Source organism: Salvelinus namaycush, chromosome 22, assembly GCF_016432855.1.
Source record: "Salvelinus namaycush isolate Seneca chromosome 22, SaNama_1.0, whole genome shotgun sequence".
NCBI lineage: Eukaryota > Metazoa > Chordata > Actinopteri > Salmoniformes > Salmonidae > Salvelinus > Salvelinus namaycush.
The window spans coordinates 14,662,531-14,682,339 of NC_052328.1; the positions used below are offsets into that span (position 1 = coordinate 14,662,531).

Consider the following 19,809-nt stretch of genomic DNA (forward strand, 5'->3'; position numbering starts at 1 on the left):
CAAATTTTAAACAATCCATATTGTATTTTTTGAAGAAGCTAATGATGCTCTGTGGGCAAATCATGCTTTAGTAGGCTAGCCTATTTGAATGATTGTATGTATTTCTGTATAGACAGAAGGCTAATTAGGCTATATAACTTCGGCAATGTATTTGAATTTCCTTTTGGGAAGCGCTTAGCTTCCACTACCCTTATGGACGCGTCGACTATTGGAAAATGTTTAGGCCAAAGACAGGTTTAGAAACTCTGTGGTTAGGTTTATCCACAATGCTAGTCGTCAACAACTGTTGTCCCCGACACTATCACTAGATAGCGCTGTAAGACTGGATCTAGCCACAACGAAACGTAAACAGACCATCAGTCCCGACCTTATAGCTAAATGGCCCCGACATACCATAAATCAGTACCATAACCATTGAGCTATAAAATAACAATCATAACAAGTGTAAGTAGCTAGATTATACTAAATATTATTTATAATTTCCCCCTTCTGTCTGTGACTATACTATTTCAGAACATTAAGTTGCATTTAGATCAAGCGTTGCACGCGACGCTTGATCTAGATCTGACGTCATGACGTATTCTTTTTCGCACAGATGGACCAATAAGAGACAAGTGCGAACACACTCCCCTCCCATCAATCCAAACTGATAGAATTAAGGGGTGTGTTTCGAGGAAGTATTTTTTCTTCTAGGAACCAACTGTCTGCCATCAAGGGCTATCAGGCGTGGATCTTCTCAACTCAACTTCTAATCAATTCAAACCTTGCACAAGTTCGGGTAGAGTTTATCTGAAGCTATGAGCAGCCCACTGAGTGACCATGAAAAGAGAAAACAGATCAGCGTGCGTGGCATTGCAGGGTTGGGCGATGTCGTAGAAATCAAGAAAAGTTTCAACAGGCATCTTCACTTCACTCTTGTCAAAGATCGCAATGTAGCCACACCTCGGGATTACTACTTCGCCCTGGCTCACACAGTCAGGGACCACCTCGTTGGGAGATGGATCCGCACTCAGCAATATTATTATGAGAAAGATCCAAAGGTAAAGGCGAAAACATCTCCCTGAAATTACACAGGAAGTGTATGGGATTAGGTTTCCTTGTTACTTTGTTGTACATGCAATGTGTCCAGTTGCATTTTGAAATAAGTGGTTATTTGTATTCTTGGTCTGCTCTTCATGCAAGTTTCTATTTGATTATTCCCAGATAGCCTGTATGTGTAAAAGAGGATACCCAATTTACTGCAATGAGTTGTTTCCATAGACTGTATGAAAAATAATTATTTTGTTCAAATAGTTTCAGCTTGCTAGTGGTGGCTGCAACCTGGTCTCAGAGCATTTCATAATATTCTGTACGTAAATGCGAGAGACTTCATTTAGTGTGTTACTTTTCGTATTGTATGTATTAATTTGTGAATGTCCATCTCCCATTTCGTATATATGATATGTTACGAATTACAATTCATATTATATGTTACGAATTTGGAAAATATATGATATGTTATGAATTCTAGCATGGTGGCTAACGTTAGCTAGCTGGCTAATGTTAGCTAGGCTAAGGGTTCAGTTTAGGAGTTGGGTTAGCTAAAGGGGTTAAGGTTAGGGGAAGGGTTTAAACATTTTTTGGCTAACATGCTAAGTAGTTGCAAAGTAGCTAAAAGGTAGTAAGTAGTTGAAAAGTTACTAAAATGCTCAAGTTGTCCATGATGAGATTCAAACTCGCAGCCATCCACCCCGACCAACCACCCTACTTTTGTTTTTGCCATGAGTAACCATCTGTTTTATGTAACCAAATCAAACAAAAATTATCCTACTATTTTGAGTGTCTCGGATTGACATTTTACTACGTTACGTCTAGTCTGAGACCAGGCTGAGTAGTAATTTAACACACCGGTGAATATCTACTTTCAGGCATTCGGCTACCAATAGCATAGCTCTCAAGAACCCAAGTGAGGTATACCCAGTTTGCTGCCCTCCCCCCCCTTAGGTTCTCAGCTGCCCTCCCCCCCCTTAGGTTCTCAGCTGCCCTCCCCCCCCTTAGGTTCTCAGCTGCCCCCCCCCCCCCCCCCCCCCCCCCCCCCCCCCCCCCCCCCCTTAGGTTCTCAGCTGCCCTGGCCCCCCCTGGTTCTTAGCTGCCCCCCCCCCCCCCCCTTAGGTTGTCAGCTGCCCCCCCCTAGGTTCTCAGTGTTGGTGATTTATGACATCATGCTGACCCAACTTTGCTCAAGTCTTTAGCACAGATTCTTCAGCTTCTGATGATCTCAAGTTGATTAGCGCCACTGAATGACAGGTCACAACTCTGTTTTGCTACAAAGTGTTTGAGTCATTCTGCCTACAGTATATATTTTTTCCAAACCGTTTCTTTGACTGTCTACATATCTCTGAAATGCTGAAACCCATCTATGTCATCTTCAGAGGATCCACTATCTATCATTGGAGTTTTACATGGGTCGGACCCTTCAGAACACCATGATCAACCTGGGCCTGCAGAATGCTTGCGATGAAGCTATCTACCAGGTAAAACCATACACCTGCACTGCCATTGTCTTTAAAAAAAAACTGTACCTCCTGCCATACATTCAGGATGAAGATGTGGGCCTCAAACTCCCCACGTATCCATCCCTAGTCCAAAATCAGACCTGACTTTGTCTGCTTGGTTTGTGTGGTGGGCTTATTAGTGTCTCTCCCAGGTACAATGCTTTCATCACCAGTGTCACAGTCCAGCACTGAAGCTCACTGTGTTCTGACTGGGAGGGGGGGGGGGGTCATATTACCATTCATCCAATACATGTTTTATAAGACCTCCCTTTGTTTTAGCTTTCAATGGGGATTTAAAGAGTTTCTTCAATATTTTTGAATGCTTTTTAGTCAGTAGTTCTGAAAGTAACGCTCTAGAGCCAAAAAGTGTACCCTGAAATTGTGTACTACGTCACATGTGCAGATATGTGCACCTCGTCAATGCACGCTCTTGCTGTGCTGTGTGCACATCTTGCTAGCTGTCACTCAAATGTTGAGGGGCGGAAGGAAGCTCATTGGCTAGAACTCGGAACTGCTAGGGGGCTGGCCTACGTGGGGGAACATTTTAGGAAAATTATGCAGCATAGCTTCTAAAAAAACAGTTGCTTTCAAACTAGGGATTTCGTGGCCAATAAAAGTGAGACAGTAATTCTGCTCATAGATTATGCATGTATGAACTACACATTGACACATCCAGCCCAAAACGGGAGGTTTTAAAAAATACTCAGTCGCCAAAGTTCCAGAGCATGTCTTTAATGCTAGTAGCTGTAACCCCATTTCTCATGATGAAGGTGCCTTTGCTAGTGATGTTTTGGAGACTATCAGTACAGACAGACTGTTTACTGAGGCTGCCTGCCCCAGTATCTGAATGTTAGAGATGTCAACGATGAGTATGACATGTCTCCTCTCTAAAGCCCTGGAAGCTCAGATTCAAACTCACATTAGACAGCTCTGCAAGCGTTATAATGTCAAAATGTGTTAGTTGCTCAGCAAAAATCCATATTTGGTAATAACTATCTTCATTTACCCCTGTTACGGCCAGTATGTACTTCCAAAAAAGGTCTAAATAAAAATGTACAAGCAACCGAAAACATGCCTATTCGGCACCTCCAATTTAAATCAGTCATTCCTGCCACACAGGTTGGAAGTCTAGAACAGCTCAATACATTGGAAGTGCCGAAGATTTTTCTTTTTTTCCCTGGTTGCTTTTACATTTTTATATAGACCTTTTTTGGAAGTACATATTTGTACATAAAAATCCATATTTGGTGAATAACTAACACATTTTGACATAACGCTTGCAGAGCTGTTTGAATCGGAGCCTCCCTGGGCGATCGAGAGGAGACCCGCCATACTCATGGTTGACATCTCTAACTGACAGATACTGGGGCAGAGGCTACCATGCCTCTCGTATAGTATCTCAGTGTTATATCTGATTAGTAGACCTAGTCTATGTGGTCTCCTCAAAAGCAACCTGAGATTTAAACCTAATGTACAGTGTCTGTAGCTTTTAACAATCTTTTTGTTCAGAATTGTACAATGCACCCTTTTGTTTGCACTAAGTTAAATAGAATCTCCGTATGAAAGACAAGGCATCATCACAGCCTGCAAGTGTGAGGTCTGTTGGCCACGTTGCGTAGACGGGTAGGCCTAGATTGGGAGAGTCAACCGCAGTCAGTTCTCACTCAGCAGAGAAAACGTAGAGAAATGTAGGCCTATAATTGTTTTATTTCCTCATTGTTCTTCATCAGAACACAATCTATAAGGAACATCATGTTACAAGTGTATGATTTAAAAAAATATCACACACACCAACTAACCTGCAAGTAGGCTACATACTGCTGTGTCTGTGTTGCCTAAATTCAAACCTTAAAATAGTAGGCTTATATTAGGACTCCTTGTGCTTTAAGTTTCTACAATACAGACAAGGGTTACTCAAGTTCATGTCAAACTCTATTGGCACCTGATGCTGATGTATGCCTGGGGCTGTATAGGAGATGTTTCTAATGAGTTCTCTCTGTTGACCAGCTGGGCTTGGACATAGAGGAGCTGGAGGAGATCGAGGAGGATGCTGGCTTGGGGAATGGGGGACTGGGCCGCCTTGCAGGTAAGGCTTCAAACACTCTTTGTCACAAATGCCTTGTGACACTCAGACATTTGAACATGATCTGTGTAAACTCAAACATCTCACCCAATGCAGGCAAATGTAAGTAGAGCATACCATAAGAAATGGACCTTCACGCGTTCCTCCATTTCAGCTTGTTTCCTGGACTCCATGGCCTCTCTAGGCCTGGCAGCCTATGGCTATGGCATCCGCTATGAGTTTGGCATCTTTAACCAGAAGATTTCCAATGGCTGGCAGGTAATGGATCATGGCATTCTTGGTCACATTTAACGGTTATTGTAATATTGCATCCGTACATATTTTTGTTCCCTCTCAGGTGGAGGAGGCTGATGATTGGCTGCGGTATGGGAACCCGTGGGAGAAGGCTCGTCCCGAGTACATGCTCCCTGTGCATTTCTATGGCCGAGTGGAGCAAACAGCAGAGGGCGTGAAGTGGGTGGACACCCAGGTGAGTCTGTGCACCAGACACACGCGTACACATGCACACATACACCATGTGATCACAGACAAACCATTTGAATCGATCGGCATTTATCTTCTAATTCTCTGTTTCCCCATCTCCTTTCTCCTAACAATTAATTTTTTTGTTCCCTAGGTTGTCCTGGCCATGCCTTATGACACTCCTGTGCCTGGATTCAAGAACAACACAGTTAACACCATGAGACTGTGGTCTGCTAAGGCACCCATTGACTTCAACCTGCAGGAATGTACGTCTCCATGCCCATTTTTAGCGCAGATCTGTTTAGCTGTTGAGATATATAGCCTGTTGTCAATAGAGGTTGGTAACTCTACTCTTTAAACTAACTGTAGCTGATATACTCAGGTGCCTAAAAGACACTTTGCTAGGCCTATGTTAAGAATACACTAGTCACAATAGATAATGGCAGTTATATTGCTGTCTATGGGAGCTAATTCATCTCTAGAGAACTGTGGTATGTAGACCTTGACTTCTCCCACGCCCCTCCAAGCTCCCACAAACCCTCAGCCCAGCCTTGAACTGTGAGTCCAGTTTTGCACAGATGGACATTTCTTTTGAGTTTCTAAGGATCTATTTATGGAAAATACATCCAGATTTTTCTTCGTATAATATTTATTACTTACAAAGCCATCTGGCCTGCAGTAGTTAGCTTACTCTTCAACCAGTTGAAGTTCTCTTCTTCTGGGTTCTTGGTTTCTCCTCTTATATGGCAGGTGGACAGAGGGAGCCAGGGAAATTATGCTAATATGAGCTGAGGTCAAGTCCAGTCAGGCCAAGATTAATGGGTATTTATGCAAAGAGTGGCAATGGGGGGGAGATGGTTACCTTAAAAAAGAAGCTGTTTGGAATACAAAGTGTTGCCCCCTGTACCAACACAATGCCATTGCACCATTGGTGGGGGAGGGGAGGGGGCAGCCTGCCAACATTACCCATGGATACGACCCTCTTAGGACATGGAGCTTAGGGCGCTTTCTACGCTGACTGTTTCCAGGAACTCTACTGTTGTGCAGAAAATCCTTAATGAAGTTGGCCACGCTCAGACTAAATAAATTCAACACTGGATCCCATTTCAAATGCTGTGACATTACATAGTACTAAGATGGTGTGCCATTCTCCTAGTGAGGTGTGTGTGTGTGGTCTTCCAAGCTGTATTTAGACGAGCCTGAGAAGCAGGTTTGGTTGAGTTAATGTTTACCATGCAAGCATGTGTAGCCATGAGAAACAACTGGGTTCCCTGGGCTCATGTAATCGACGAGTGGTTACAGCAAGGGACAAACCACATCTCTAGTGACCGCTTAATGTCAGTTTTGAATTAAGCATCGGATTTTTTTCAACCACTACTCAATTGCATTAGGATCTGTTAAAAAAACCTTTTTCAAAGTGAGGTGTAGATCATCTATGCTGTTTTATACTGTGTACCTATACTGCTCAGCCACAGCAGGACCCACAACAATCAAGCTGCCTAAAGCCTTTGAAGAAGAGATCGTCCTCGACCTTGACAGATTGCTGATGTATAATTGAAATACTGTATCGTTTTAAATCGTCCCCTCTCTCTTGTGCAGTCAATGTTGGTGACTACATTGAAGCTGTGTTAGACCGCAACCTGGCTGAGAACATCTCACGCGTCCTCTATCCCAACGACAATGTGAGTATCTATGTAACCCTTATGGAGTAGAGATGACATTCTGCAAGTGCTCAAAGTGAAAATGACCAGCAATAGTGTGTGAGAAAAAGACATTCACTAGGCCACACGGGGGTGGTGCGTTCTCTCCAGCCATGACCTAATAAGGTCATAAGGGATGTGTTGTGGTGGTGGCGGAGTGTCTTAGTACAGCATTCAGCACAATCTCCTCAGTGCTGCAGACTCCGACGTGTAACGTGAAGCATGTCAGCTGTTCAAGTTAGGATGAGGAAACCGCAAGGTTGCTCAACATGTACTGAGAATGGTATTACTCTAGATGCATGTAGATATGTGTAGCATAGTTAGTATGGGTGGAGCAGAGGTCTATGCCTGCCCCAGTTTGTCCTTGGTTAAATAAAAGCAGCATTTGGTCAAAGTTGGATCCACCCGCACCTCTCATACATACTCTTGCTGAATCTGACATGGTAGTGTGATGCAGTGCAGTCGGAAAGTTTTCAGACCCCTTCACTTTTATCACATTTTGTTACGTTACAGCCTTATTTTAAAATGGATTCAATTCTAAAAAATCCTCATCAATCTAAACACAATACTCCATAATGACAAAGCAAAAACAGGTTTTTAGATTTTGTCCACATAAAAAATATATATATATACACATAATAAATAAATAACTTTTTATTCAGACCTTTTTCTATGATACCAGGTGCATCCTGTTTCCGTTGATAATCCTTGAGATGTTTCTACAACTTGATTGGAGTCCACCTGTGGTAAATTCAATTGATTGGACGTGATTTGGAAAGGCACACACCTGTTTATATAAGGTCCCACAGTTGACAGGGCATGTCAGTGCAAAAACCAAGCAAATCAAATTTTATTGGTCACATACACATGGTTAGCAGATGTTAATGCGAGTGTAGTGAAATGCTTGTGCTTCTAGTTCCGACAGTACGGTAATATCTAACAAGTAATCTAACAATTCCCCAACAGCTACCTAATACACAAATCTAAAGGGGTGAATGGAAATATGTACATATAAATATGTGGATGAGCGATGTCCGAGCGGCATAGGCAAGGTGCAATAGATGCTATAAAATACAGTATATACAAATTATATGACTAATGTAAGATATGTTAACATTATTAAAGTGGCATTGTTTAAAGTGACTAGTGATTGGTTCTCAATGTAGGCAGCAGCCTCTCTGAGTTAGTGATTGCTGTTTTTCAGAGTCTCGGTCCCAGCTTTGATGCACCTGTACTGACCTCGCCTTCTGGATGGTAGTGGTGTAAACAGGCAGTGGCTCGGGTGGTTGTTGTCCTTGATGATCTTTTTGGCCTTCCTGTGACATCGGGTGCTGTAGGTGTCATGGAGGGCAGGTAGTTTGCCCCCCAGTGATGCGTTGTGCCGACCGCAACACCCTCTGGAGAGCCTTTCGGTTGAGGATGGTGCTGTTGCCGTACCAGGCTGTGATACAGCCCAACAGGATGATCTCGATTGTGCATCTGTAAAAGTTTGTCAGGGTTTTGGATGACAAGCCCAAACTTTTTCAGCCTTCTGAGGTTGAAGAGGCGCTGTTGTGTGTGGGTGGACCATTTCACTTTGTCTGTGATGTGTACGCCGAGGAACAGCACTCTACCAATCAGGCCTTTATGGTAGAGTGGCCAGACAGGAATCCACTTCTCAGTAAAAGGCACATGACAGCCCGCTTGGAGTTTGCCAAAAGGCACCTAAAGGACTTTCAGACCAAGATTCTCTGGTCTGATGAAACCAAGATTGAACTCTTTGGCCTGAATGCCAAGCGTCACGTCTCGAGGAAACCAGGCACCCTCATCACCTGGCCAATATGATCGCTACAGTGAAGCATGGTGGTGGCAGCATCATGCCATGGGGATGTGTTTCAGCGGCAGGGACTGGGAGACTAGTCAGGATCAAGGTAAAGATGAACGGAGCAAAGTACAGAGAGATCCTTGAGGAAAATCGGCTCAGGACCTCAGACTGGGGGCGAAGGTTCAACATCCAACAGGACAACGACCCTAAGTACACAGCCAAGACAATGCAGGTGTGGCTTCGGGACAAGTCTCTGACTATCCTTGAAGGGCCCAGCCAGAGCCAAGACTTGATACCGGTATAACATATCTGGAGAGACCTGAAAATAGCTGTGCAGCGATGCTCCCCATCCAACCTGACAGCTTGAGAGGATCTGCAGAGAAGAATGGGAGAAACTCTCCAAATACAGGTGTGCCAAGCTTGTAGCGTCATAACCAAGAAGACTTAAGGCTGTAATCGCTGCAAAATGTGCTTCAATAAAGTACTGATTAAAGGGTCTGTATACTTATGTAAAAGTGATATTTCAGTTTTTTATGCATTTGCAAAAATGTCTAAATCTGTTTTTGGTTTATTATTATGGGGTATCGAGGGGGGGAAACAACTATTTAATCTATTTAAGAATAAGGTTGTAACGTAACAAGATGTGGAAAAAGTGAAGGTCTGAATACTTTCCCGAACGCATAGAATATATGAATATACTATTTATTCACAAGCATTTCACTGCACCTGCGATAATGTCTGCAAATCTGTGTCCGACGCTAAACTGATGCTAGGTATTCACCACATGGGATCAACTTGCCCTTGAGTGATTGCTTTGAGAATAGACTGTGTTATAATTCTAAGTGTGTGTTCAGTTCTTTGAGGGCAAGGAGCTGCGTCTGAAGCAAGAGTACTTTGTGGTGGCCGCCACACTGCAGGACATCATCCGCCGCTTCAAGTCCTCCAAGTTTGGCTGCAGAGACCCCGTCAGGACCTCCTTTGAGACCTTCCCAGAGAAGGTATTGTATTTCACTATATCCAATGTGAGCAGTCAATTGTTTTTTTTCTTTGATAAAGCCAACCTTATTGCTGTTCCTCAAATCCCATACACAACCTTTAATATTACACATTTTACAATTAGTACAACCGTTTTTTTCAAATGTGACCTTTATTTAACTAGGCAAGTCAGTTAAGAACAAATTCTTATTTACAATGACGGCCTACCAAAAGGCCTCCTGCGGGGACGGGCTGGGATTAAAAATATAGGACCAAACACAGATCACGACAAGAGACACCACAACACTACATAAAGAGAGGCCAAAGACGGCAACACAGCATGGCAGCAACACAGCATGGCAGCAACACAGCATGGCAGCAGCACAACATGGCAGCAGCACAAAACATGGTACAAACATAACTGGGCACAGACAACACCACATAGGGCAAGAAGGTAGAGACAACAATACATCATGCGAAGCAGCCACAACTGTCAGTAAGAGTGTCAATGATTGAGTCTTTGAATGAAGAGATTGAGAACTGTCCAGTGAGTGTTTTTTGCAGCTCGTTCCAGTCGATAGCTGCAGCGAACTGAAAAGAAGAGCGACACTGGGATGTGTGTGCTTTGGAGACCTTTAACAGAATGTGATTGGCAGAACGGGTATGGTGGAGGATTAGGGCTGCAGTAGATCTCTCAGATAGGGGGGAGTGAGACCTAAACCAGGGCCATGACTGACACTCTCTCTCCTCTCTCCATCCACTGGTAGGTGGCCATCCAGCTGAATGACACCCACCCTGCCTTGGCCATCCCTGAGCTGATGAGGATCCTAGTGGATCTGGAGAAGTTGGACTGGGACAAGGTAACGTATTCTCCCAGGCTAGGGTTGAATGGCGGGAACCCAGTTACCGAGATTTGCCGCCAAAAACCACTCTTTACCCGGGATAAATAACTGCGGAAAACCAGTGAATTATAATACATTTATTTATATCAACAGCGTGATGTAAAATGGAACTGTTAAATTATATGCAATGTCTAAAACTTGCTTCTGCGGTCTGCCTGATCAATCATCAACGCTCATGTTGACAGCCCATCTCCGTATGGAGTGCACTTCACAATGCATAGACCTATCATGTTTTTTTCTTGTGACAGGTAGGTCTACATTTGCTGCAGCATAGCCTATGATACAGTAATATAAGGACTGAATGCACGCCTAATTTACACATCTCCTTTCGGGGGTCGCCTTGTCTTTTTAATTGCAGCTGCATTTTTTTTTTTTTTTAACAGACTATCACTCGAATATTCTTGCGTGAGCAGTCTCTCTCTCTCTCTCTCTCCTTCAATTCCATTTGAAATTGCATCGAAAATAGATAATCCTGTTCAAGATTGAGAAATATACAGTTGAAGTCGGAAGTTTACATACATTTAGGTTGGCGTCATTAAAATTTGTTTTTCAACCACTCCACAAGGTTCTTGTGAACAAACTATAGTTTTGGCAAGTCGATTAGGACATCTACTTTGTGCATGACACAAGTAATTTTTCCAACAATTGTTTACAGACAGATTATTTCGCTTATAATTCACTGGATCACAATTCCAGTGAGTCAGAAGTTTACATACACTAAGTTGACTGTGCCTTTAAACAGCTTGGAAAATTCCAGAAAAGGATGTCATGGCTTCAGAAGCTTCTGATAGGCTAATTGACATCATTTGAGTCAATTGGAGGTGTACCTGTGGATGCATTTCAAGGCCTACCTTCAAACTCATTGCCTCATTGCTTGACATCATGGTAAATACAAAAGAAATCATCCAAGACCTCAGGAAAAAAATTGTAGACCTTCACAAGTCTGATTCATCCTTGGGAGCAATTTCCAAATGTCTGAAGGTACCACGTTCATCTGTACAAACAATAGTATGCAAGTATAAAACACCAATGCAAATCAATCCCAGAACAACAGCAAAGGACCTTGTGAAGATGCTGGAGGAAACGGGTACAAAAGTATCTATATCCACAGTAAAACGAGTCCTATATCGACAAACTGAAAGGCCGCTCAGCAAGGAAGAAGCCACTGCTCCAAAACCGCCATAAAAAAGCCAGACTACGGTTTGTAACTGCACATGGGGACAAAGATCGCGACAGGTGCGACAGGACCATTCACAGTTGAGCTTACTCGGTTTAGCTCAACACTGATTGGCTCTTATTATTTTTTATTTTGTTATCAAGGAGGCCAAATCCTCGCTGGCTTCTATTGCATTTGCATTCAATGATACGGGTCTCAACAATGTCATAGATGTTTGGACCAGACAGCATCAGATGGAAACCTACACATACAGAGACAGAGGGGCGCTGTTTAACTCACTCGGATGCTTTCTCCGGTGAGATACATTCAGCCTTTTGTGAGTTGAAGGAAAATTATGAAACACAGAGAGACTAAATATAAATGTGAGTCTCTCTCTGATTTGTTTTTTTCTTAGTAAATTTTTGGGGAAGCCTGGCTTCCCTTGGCACTATGAATACACGCCACGGCTTATTTACCCAAGAGAGCATATAGCTATCTACATCTATGGGCTTTCATGTTTTTCTGTCGTGCGTAATGTGCAGTAGCCTATATATCATATGTATTGGATAACGGCACAATCGCTTGGGATTTTAAAATGTATTTAATGAATGGGTCATCAGGCTCAGGTAGCATCAGGCTTGATCAAAGCTCTAATCAAATCCAGACAGGCCTATTTATATGTTTTTGAATGACACTTCAGGTTTTGGCGGGAAATACCAGGTTACCCGTGAGAAGTGATTTTATTCTCAGGATGGATCAGTTGTAAAATACTGGGAAAATATTAAACCCTATCCCAGGCCTGGCACTCACTATGACAGTCAGACAAACAGTACCAAGTGAGACGGCTGTGTAGATGGTAGGACTGCTTAGGTGTGGGACTGTGTCCCAGTATGAACTCTGGTTGAACTGGAAACCAGAGCTGTTTTGGGGCAGCATTGTTTGAGGAGGGTGGTTTTGCCAAGTCATCGTGACGCGGTAACTGATCCAGCGTGTTGAGCTTGGGTGGAGCCTGTGTATTGGGCAATGCTTCCCTCCTCAGGGAAAACTGAGAAGAAATAATACAGTTGGCTAGGAATCACATCTGTTATATTGTACAGTACATGCAATTTCCATTGTACTTGTATATGTACAGTATTAGTTATTTATCCTAATCAAATCAACAAACATGTTTTGTGATTTATTAACTGTGATTCGGATGCACTTTTATTGTATAGACATTGTTGACCTGCGATGCCTTTTCTCTTCTCTCCTTACTTCGTCCCCTGTGTGTTCCAGGCCTGGGAGGTGACGCGTCAGACCTGTGCCTACACCAACCACACCGTCCTGCCTGAGGCCCTGGAGCGCTGGCCCATCAGCCTGTTTGAGAAGCTGCTGCCTCGCCACCTGCAGATCATCTATGAGATCAACCACCTCCACCTCCAAGTAAGCCCTCTGTGTCCACTCACTGTCTCGGGACAAAGGAGGCTGATTTCTGCTGCTCTGAAATGGGAGATATTATCATTCATCTCGACTTGGTACGTGCTTTTGATACTGGGTGCTCGAACAAGCTCATCCAGAATGTGTTGAGTGTGTGGATCTTTTTCTATGCTCTGAAGGATCCCCCCTCCCTCCTTTTTGAGTGCTGTCTTGTTTCTTTCCACAGATCTGAGTTCAGTGTAACTTTACCTTTTATATTAGTAATCAGCAGCACACAAATGCAAGTTGGGACTACATGTATGTGTACTTGACTTTGTGAATGTGCACTTATGAGTTGATTCTCTGTGCCCTCTCAGAGGATCGCTGCCATGTTCCCAGGGGACAATGACCGTCTGAGGAGGATGTCCCTGATCGAGGAGGGAGACCCCAAGAGGATCAACATGGCCCACTTGTGTGTGGTGGGCTCCCACGCTGTCAACGGGGTCGCCCGGATCCACTCTGAAATCGTCAAGAACACTGTGTTAGTGTTTCACCTAAATTCACGTTTGATTATTAAATAAGTCTAACCAAAATAGGTGGTGATGGTGGCTGCTTTGCATGAAACAATTTACAGGCAAACCTGGAGTATTGTTTTATTAGCTTTCCAGCTATGTTGAACAAGTCTATCAGAGAGACATTCACTGATCCACTAACTTGTTGTGTGCCTGATATATTCACTTGTTGTATGCCTCTCCGTCCTCAGTTTCAAGGACTTCTATGAGGTGGAGCCAGAGAAGTTCCAGAACAAGACCAATGGTATCACTCCTCGCCGCTGGCTGCTGCTGTGTAACCCAGGCCTGGCAGACCTCATCGCTGAGGTAACAGATTTTTACAGAGCTAGAGTACAGAGTACCTCTGAGTGTCTTTTTGGTGCTACCTGCTGGGGAATGAACCTCATTGTGGGTTAGTAGTCCTGCACACCCAATGAACTAATGTCTACCCTTTGTTGTGTTGACACTGATCAGTATGTCGTTTTTCAAGACCACAAAAGTCTGCACACTGTGTCCACATACTCAAATTCCATTATATTACTATGGTAACTATTTATGCTTTCATGCTTTTTTGTTTTCACCGTAGAAAATTGGAGAGGATTTCTTGACGGACCTCTTCCAGCTGAGGAAACTACTGGACTTCATTGATGACGATGCTTTCATTTGTGACATCGCCAATGTAAAACAGGTAGCTGCTCATTCAGTTCCACATTCTTAACATCTCAACCCTTTATTTCTTTCTCCCAAAAACACAAGAATATAGAGTTGATACAATCTGGGGTCATGGCCAGTCTTGGGAAAACCCTTTTGAAGTATTTCTCCACCTTTAAATCCCCCTCTGTGTGTTATTACAGGAGAACAAGCAGAAGTTTGCAGCCTACCTGGAGAAGGAGTATGAGGTGAAGATCAACCCTGAGTCTATCTTTGACATCCATGTGAAGAGAATCCATGAGTACAAGAGACAACTGCTCAACGTCCTCCACATCATCACCTTCTACAACCGTAAGAGCTCCTCCACACCTCATAATATGGGGTGATGTTAGTGCCAACAGAAATCTCATACTTCAAACAACTGCACAGTGGAGACTGGTTGCACATCCAGCACTTTCAGCAACCCAAGGGGCTCAGTGTTTTAAATCCCTAATGATTTAAGGCTCCTGAGGGGCGCAGCTCGGTCTGGAGGCGTCACTACAGACCCTGGTTCGATCCCGGGCTGTATCACAACCGGCCGTTACCGGGAGTCCCATAGGGCGGCGCAAATTGGCCCAGTGTCATCCGGGTTAGGAAGGTATGGCTGGGGTAGGCCGTCCATTGTAAATAAGAATTTGTTCTTAACTGACTTGCCTAGTTAAATAAAAAATGTAAACACATTTAATTCAGGCAACTTCTATTGAGTAAATCGTTAGACAAAAATCTGTTCAAAAATCTGTTCATTAGAACATCATTACAACCTTATTCTTAAATAGATTAAATAGTTGTTTCCCCCCCCTCAATACCCCATAATAATAAACCAAAAACAGATTTAGTGACACACTGTCATTTTGGTTCTGAGCTATTTGGATAGAGATCCCAGTAGTAGGTGTACACTGCCCTCTGGCTGTGGAACCGTTTTTTTATTATAATTTTATTTAACCTTTATTAAGCTAGGAAAGTCAGTTAAGAACAATTATTTTTTACAATGACGGCCTACCCCGGCCAAACCCTAACCCGGACAACGCTGGGCCAATTGTGCGCCGCCCTATGGGACTCCCAATCACGGCCGGTTGTAATACAGCCTGAAATCGAACCAGGGTCTGTAGTGACACCTCTAGCACTGAGATGCAGTGCCTTAGACCGCTGCGCCACTCGGGATCCCAGTTAACTGAGCTGAGGGAAATGGAGTAAATTATAATATTTCTCTACAGGGATTAAAAAGGACCCCTCTAAACACTTTGTTCCCAGGACTGTGATAATTGGAGGAAAGGTATGTAGCTAGACATCTGATGTATATGACACAATCAGTCACCATGGAAATAGTATTTTGATTATGGAAATGAAATGTTACAACTGATCTGTTGACTTGTTTGTGATACTTTATATTCGATGTAAGATGAGTTAGTCATTCAGACATATATATATATATATATTTTTCCCCTCATCAATATCCAACTGTTGACGCTGTCCTCTCTACCCAGGCTGCACCTGGCTACCACATGGCCAAAATGATCATCAAGCTGATCACGGCGGTGGGCCAGGTGATCAACAACGACCCGGTGGTGGGGGACAGGTTAAAGGTCATCTACCTCGAGAACTACAGGGTCTCCCTAGCAGAGAAAGGTGAGAGGATGGTTTGTCCAAGGATTCACAGATGGCTTCCTTTCCTCATGTCCTCTCCTTTATGACCATCAATATGAAAGGACTTGATGGGTGTGAGGAATCGGGTTCAATCCTATCTAGTCCTGTCTGCTATCATTGAAGGAAAGCGAGGCTACTGAGAATGGAGCCCGACTCCTGTTTGTATGGAGCTATGGTTTGGACAGTTGTATTTACGTCAATGTTTTAATGTTGTTATACAGTATGTCTACATGTTACTGGGTAGCAGTGGTGGAAAAAGTACCCAATTGTCATACCTGAGTAAAAGTAAAGATACCTTAATAGAAAATGACTGAAGTAAAAGTCACCCAGTAAAATACCACTTAAGTATAAGTCTAAAAGTATTTGGTTTTAAATATACTTACGTATCAAAAGTGTAATTGCTAAAATATACTTAATTCTCAAAAGTGAAAGTATAAATCATTTCACATTCCCTATATTACCAGACGGCACGATTTTCTTGTTTTAATTTACGGATAGCTAGGGGCACAATCCAACAACACTCAGACATAATTTACAAATGAAGGATTTGTGTTAATGAGTCCAGCAGATAAGAGGCAGTAGAGATGGCCAGGGATGTTCTCTTGACGTGTGTGAATTGGACCATTTTCCTGTCCTGCTAAGCATTCAAAATGTAATGAGTACTTTTGTGTGCCAGAGAAAATGTAAGGAGTAAAGTACATTATTTTGTTTAAAAACGTACTTTTTTATTGAAGTAAAAGTTGTCAAAAATATAAATACCCCAAAAAACTACTTCAGTACTTTACACCACTGCTGGGTAGGATATACCTAGTATGTTTGTTAAGCCCTTCCCTCTCCCTGCTGTATGTTCCAGTCATCCCTGCAGCTGACTTATCAGAACAGATCTCCACAGCGGGAACAGAGGCCTCTGGCACTGGCAACATGAAGTTCATGCTGAACGGAGCGCTCACCATCGGCACCATGGACGGAGCCAACGTAGAGATGGCTGAGGAGGCCGGAGAGGAGAACCTCTTCATCTTCGGCATGAGGGTAGAGGATGTGGATGCCATGGACCAAACAGGGTGAGAAAGAGCTGACTGGATTGGTGTCAGAATGAATGGGACTTGTCATAGACTTAAGCGACGCAGAGCAACAACAAACGTGCTTTCTTACAAACTGGACAGTAGACATTTCCCTGTTCATTTTATAGGGATATTTCACCCAAATTACAAAATGACAAATTGGTTTTGGTACCAAAAACCAATATGTAATTTTGGTGAACTGTCATTTTAACAGTCAAGATCGCATGGCAAATATTTACCCTGTAATGTTAGCCATCATAATGTTAACCTTGCAACCTTCAAACAATGTATCTGCCCAGGTACAACGCCAGGGAGTACTACGAGCGTCTATCAGAGCTGAGGCAGGTGATTGATCAGATCCAGACGGGCTACTTCAGTCCCAAAGAGCATGAGCTCTTCAAGGATGTGGTGAACATGCTGATGAACCACGACAGGTAAGCAGAATAACAGCAGTGTTGTTAACATATCAGTGGTATTAGCATATTGTCAGCTCTTCAGAATGTAAGGATGAACTGACCCTGCTTGCTGCTGTTAGCCCATAGGGCAGGGTTCCCCACTGATGGGCCAAATTCGTCCCGTGGGTGATTTTTTTTAAAAAACATTTGGTCCCCCCCAAGTTTTCTGAGCAAAAATGTATTCATTTTTGGACATAAACTGTAAAAACACCAGAATTTGCTTCAAGTGATTTTAATTTTGTAAATCTGTTCCAAAGTACTCCCACGCAAAATAGAGCGGGATATGTGATCCTGTACAAATGTAAGCAAGGTTTGAAATGATTGTTTTAGTCAAATATTATATCAGTTGGGCTTTTTGCGTTCAATTTGTAAATTATTTGTAATTGTGTTCCGGCCTGCTGACCATGCGCTCAAGAAAAGAATTGGCCCATGGCTGAATCTAGTTGATGATCCCTACCATAGGGTACATGATCACTGTTTTATTATCTGAAATGGATGTGATATCTCTACGTTTTGAAAACCTAAGAATTAATTTGTCACTCTGCATCGCTTCTTCACCTTAGGTTCAAAGTGTTTGCTGACTATGAGGCCTACATCACTTGCCAAGATCGAGTCAATGAGCTATACAAGGTGGGCTACGTGTAATGGATTTCATACCATGAAAACATTTCAGAAAACAAGTTTGAAGAACAGTTCTTGTACACTTCTGTCTATTTGAGCATGTGATGTCTGGCCCCATTGACAGTTTTAGTAAGTCCACCAGGGGGTGCTGTCTGATATGGCTCTGTCTACCTTCATACCAACACAAACTGCAAAGCCATCTCTCTCTCTACCATTGGGAGGTCAGGGCAGTCAGCATGTCACGTTTACCTTTCAGCAGCCCAGTCCTGGTGTTGGGTTACCGTCTCATGTCTTTCGTCTCATTAACAGCTGGGGCTCCTGTTGCACTCAACGGTTGGGTTGTCACAAAGTGCAACAATTTACAGCAAACCCCAGCACCCCCATTAGCTGCTTCTATTACCAGTTCCCCATGTGGTTGTTGAATTACCACATCCGTTACAATCGTGTAGACCTACAATTGTCTGTGTTCTCGACGTAATCATACTAGACAAAACAAGAAGGCAGTTGTTTGTGGCCGACATTTTGATTGAGCTTCCCAATTGTTTTCTTTTCAGAACCCTAAAGAGTGGACAAGAACAGTGATTCGAAACATCGCTGGTTCCGGCAAGTTTTCCAGCGACCGAACCATCAGCGAGTACGCCCGGGATATCTGGGGCGTGGAGCCCTCCGATGTGAAGATCCCACCCCCCAACGAGCCCCCTGTTGAATCCTGCAAATGAGGAGCCTGTCTTCACTCTCCAGTTAGGCCAGAAGTGCTTGTGTTACCTCTCCTCGCTGTAGGTCTGTCTCATCAGGCTTGACTCATAGCCCACCCATTACAACATTTCAGCGATGGTGTTAGAGTCGGAGGCAGATCGCATGTACAACATCTAAACAGCCAAAGGAAGCTTGTTTGAATCTAGCCTCTACTTACTATTACTCCTGCTAGTCTTTGACTCCACCATGTGCACGTATACTGTAGATGCCAATCCCAGTTGATCAGTAATGACCATACAGTTTACACTGCTGAATATCATTTTTCTATTACTGACTCAGAAGTGTCAACCAAAAATAACACATTTTGTTTGCTACTAAGGCTTGTAATGGGGATTTTGTTTTAATAATCACTGACAAAGCATTGCATTTCAGAGTTATAGAATGTGTACTGTGATTATTTTCCTCTATATGTAAAGTAAGTGCCAGGTCATTAATGTACCAATTTTGGACCATAGCATTCATAAGAGAGAGAGAGAAACAATGTTATCTAGAAGCAAGTGCCTGGACTAAAGCTGTAACATGTCATTGGTCTAATGGAATGTTTTGTACAATTCTACTGTATTTGATTTGAAAATGTGTAGTATACAGCTTGGGCAAAACAGTTCTGATGCTTGACTATGTCCCTTATTAGGAAAACCATGCTCAGTGGCCTGTTGTCACACTTCAGAGATTATGGAGCAGCTGTCACCACAAATGGCCTTGGTGTGACTTCTGAATTGAGATGGCTACTGTATAATCTATATTTCAGTAGCATTACTTAAATGTCTTTGCTCTAAATGTACTTCAAACAAAAAGCATATGCTGTTTCTCAGTAACTACCTTTTTAAGCAGTTGTCTTTTTTCATCCTTGAATAAGTACTGTATCACTTGTCACTGCAATCATGTTCATATTATTAAATGTTTTATTTGTGATTATAGTGTGAGAATATCATTCTACATTCGAGTATAGGGAACCACAGGTAAATGGTCAAACTGCAGTGGCAGCCTGTTGTGGTCTGCCATGTCTCTCCACCCTTCTGC

The 19,809-nt window shown here is 43.0% G+C and overlaps 1 protein-coding gene across 1 annotated transcript; it reads left to right on the top strand.

The window, feature by feature from the left end:
* The first annotated feature begins 660 nt into the window (after positions 1-660).
* On the top strand, positions 661-19,706 carry pygb (phosphorylase, glycogen; brain). The gene is made up of 20 exons (XM_038960449.1): positions 661-1,040; positions 2,412-2,513; positions 4,542-4,620; positions 4,772-4,875; positions 4,955-5,086; positions 5,234-5,345; positions 6,679-6,761; positions 9,438-9,581; positions 10,326-10,418; positions 12,892-13,038; positions 13,389-13,552; positions 13,775-13,889; positions 14,149-14,250; positions 14,417-14,564; positions 15,467-15,525; positions 15,737-15,878; positions 16,750-16,957; positions 17,257-17,391; positions 17,976-18,042; positions 18,588-19,706. The coding sequence occupies exons 1-20, from the start codon at positions 798-800 to the stop codon at positions 18,750-18,752; spliced, it is 2,544 nt and encodes an 847-aa protein (XP_038816377.1). The 5' UTR covers positions 661-797; the 3' UTR covers positions 18,753-19,706.
* Positions 19,707-19,809: the final 103 nt, after the last annotated feature.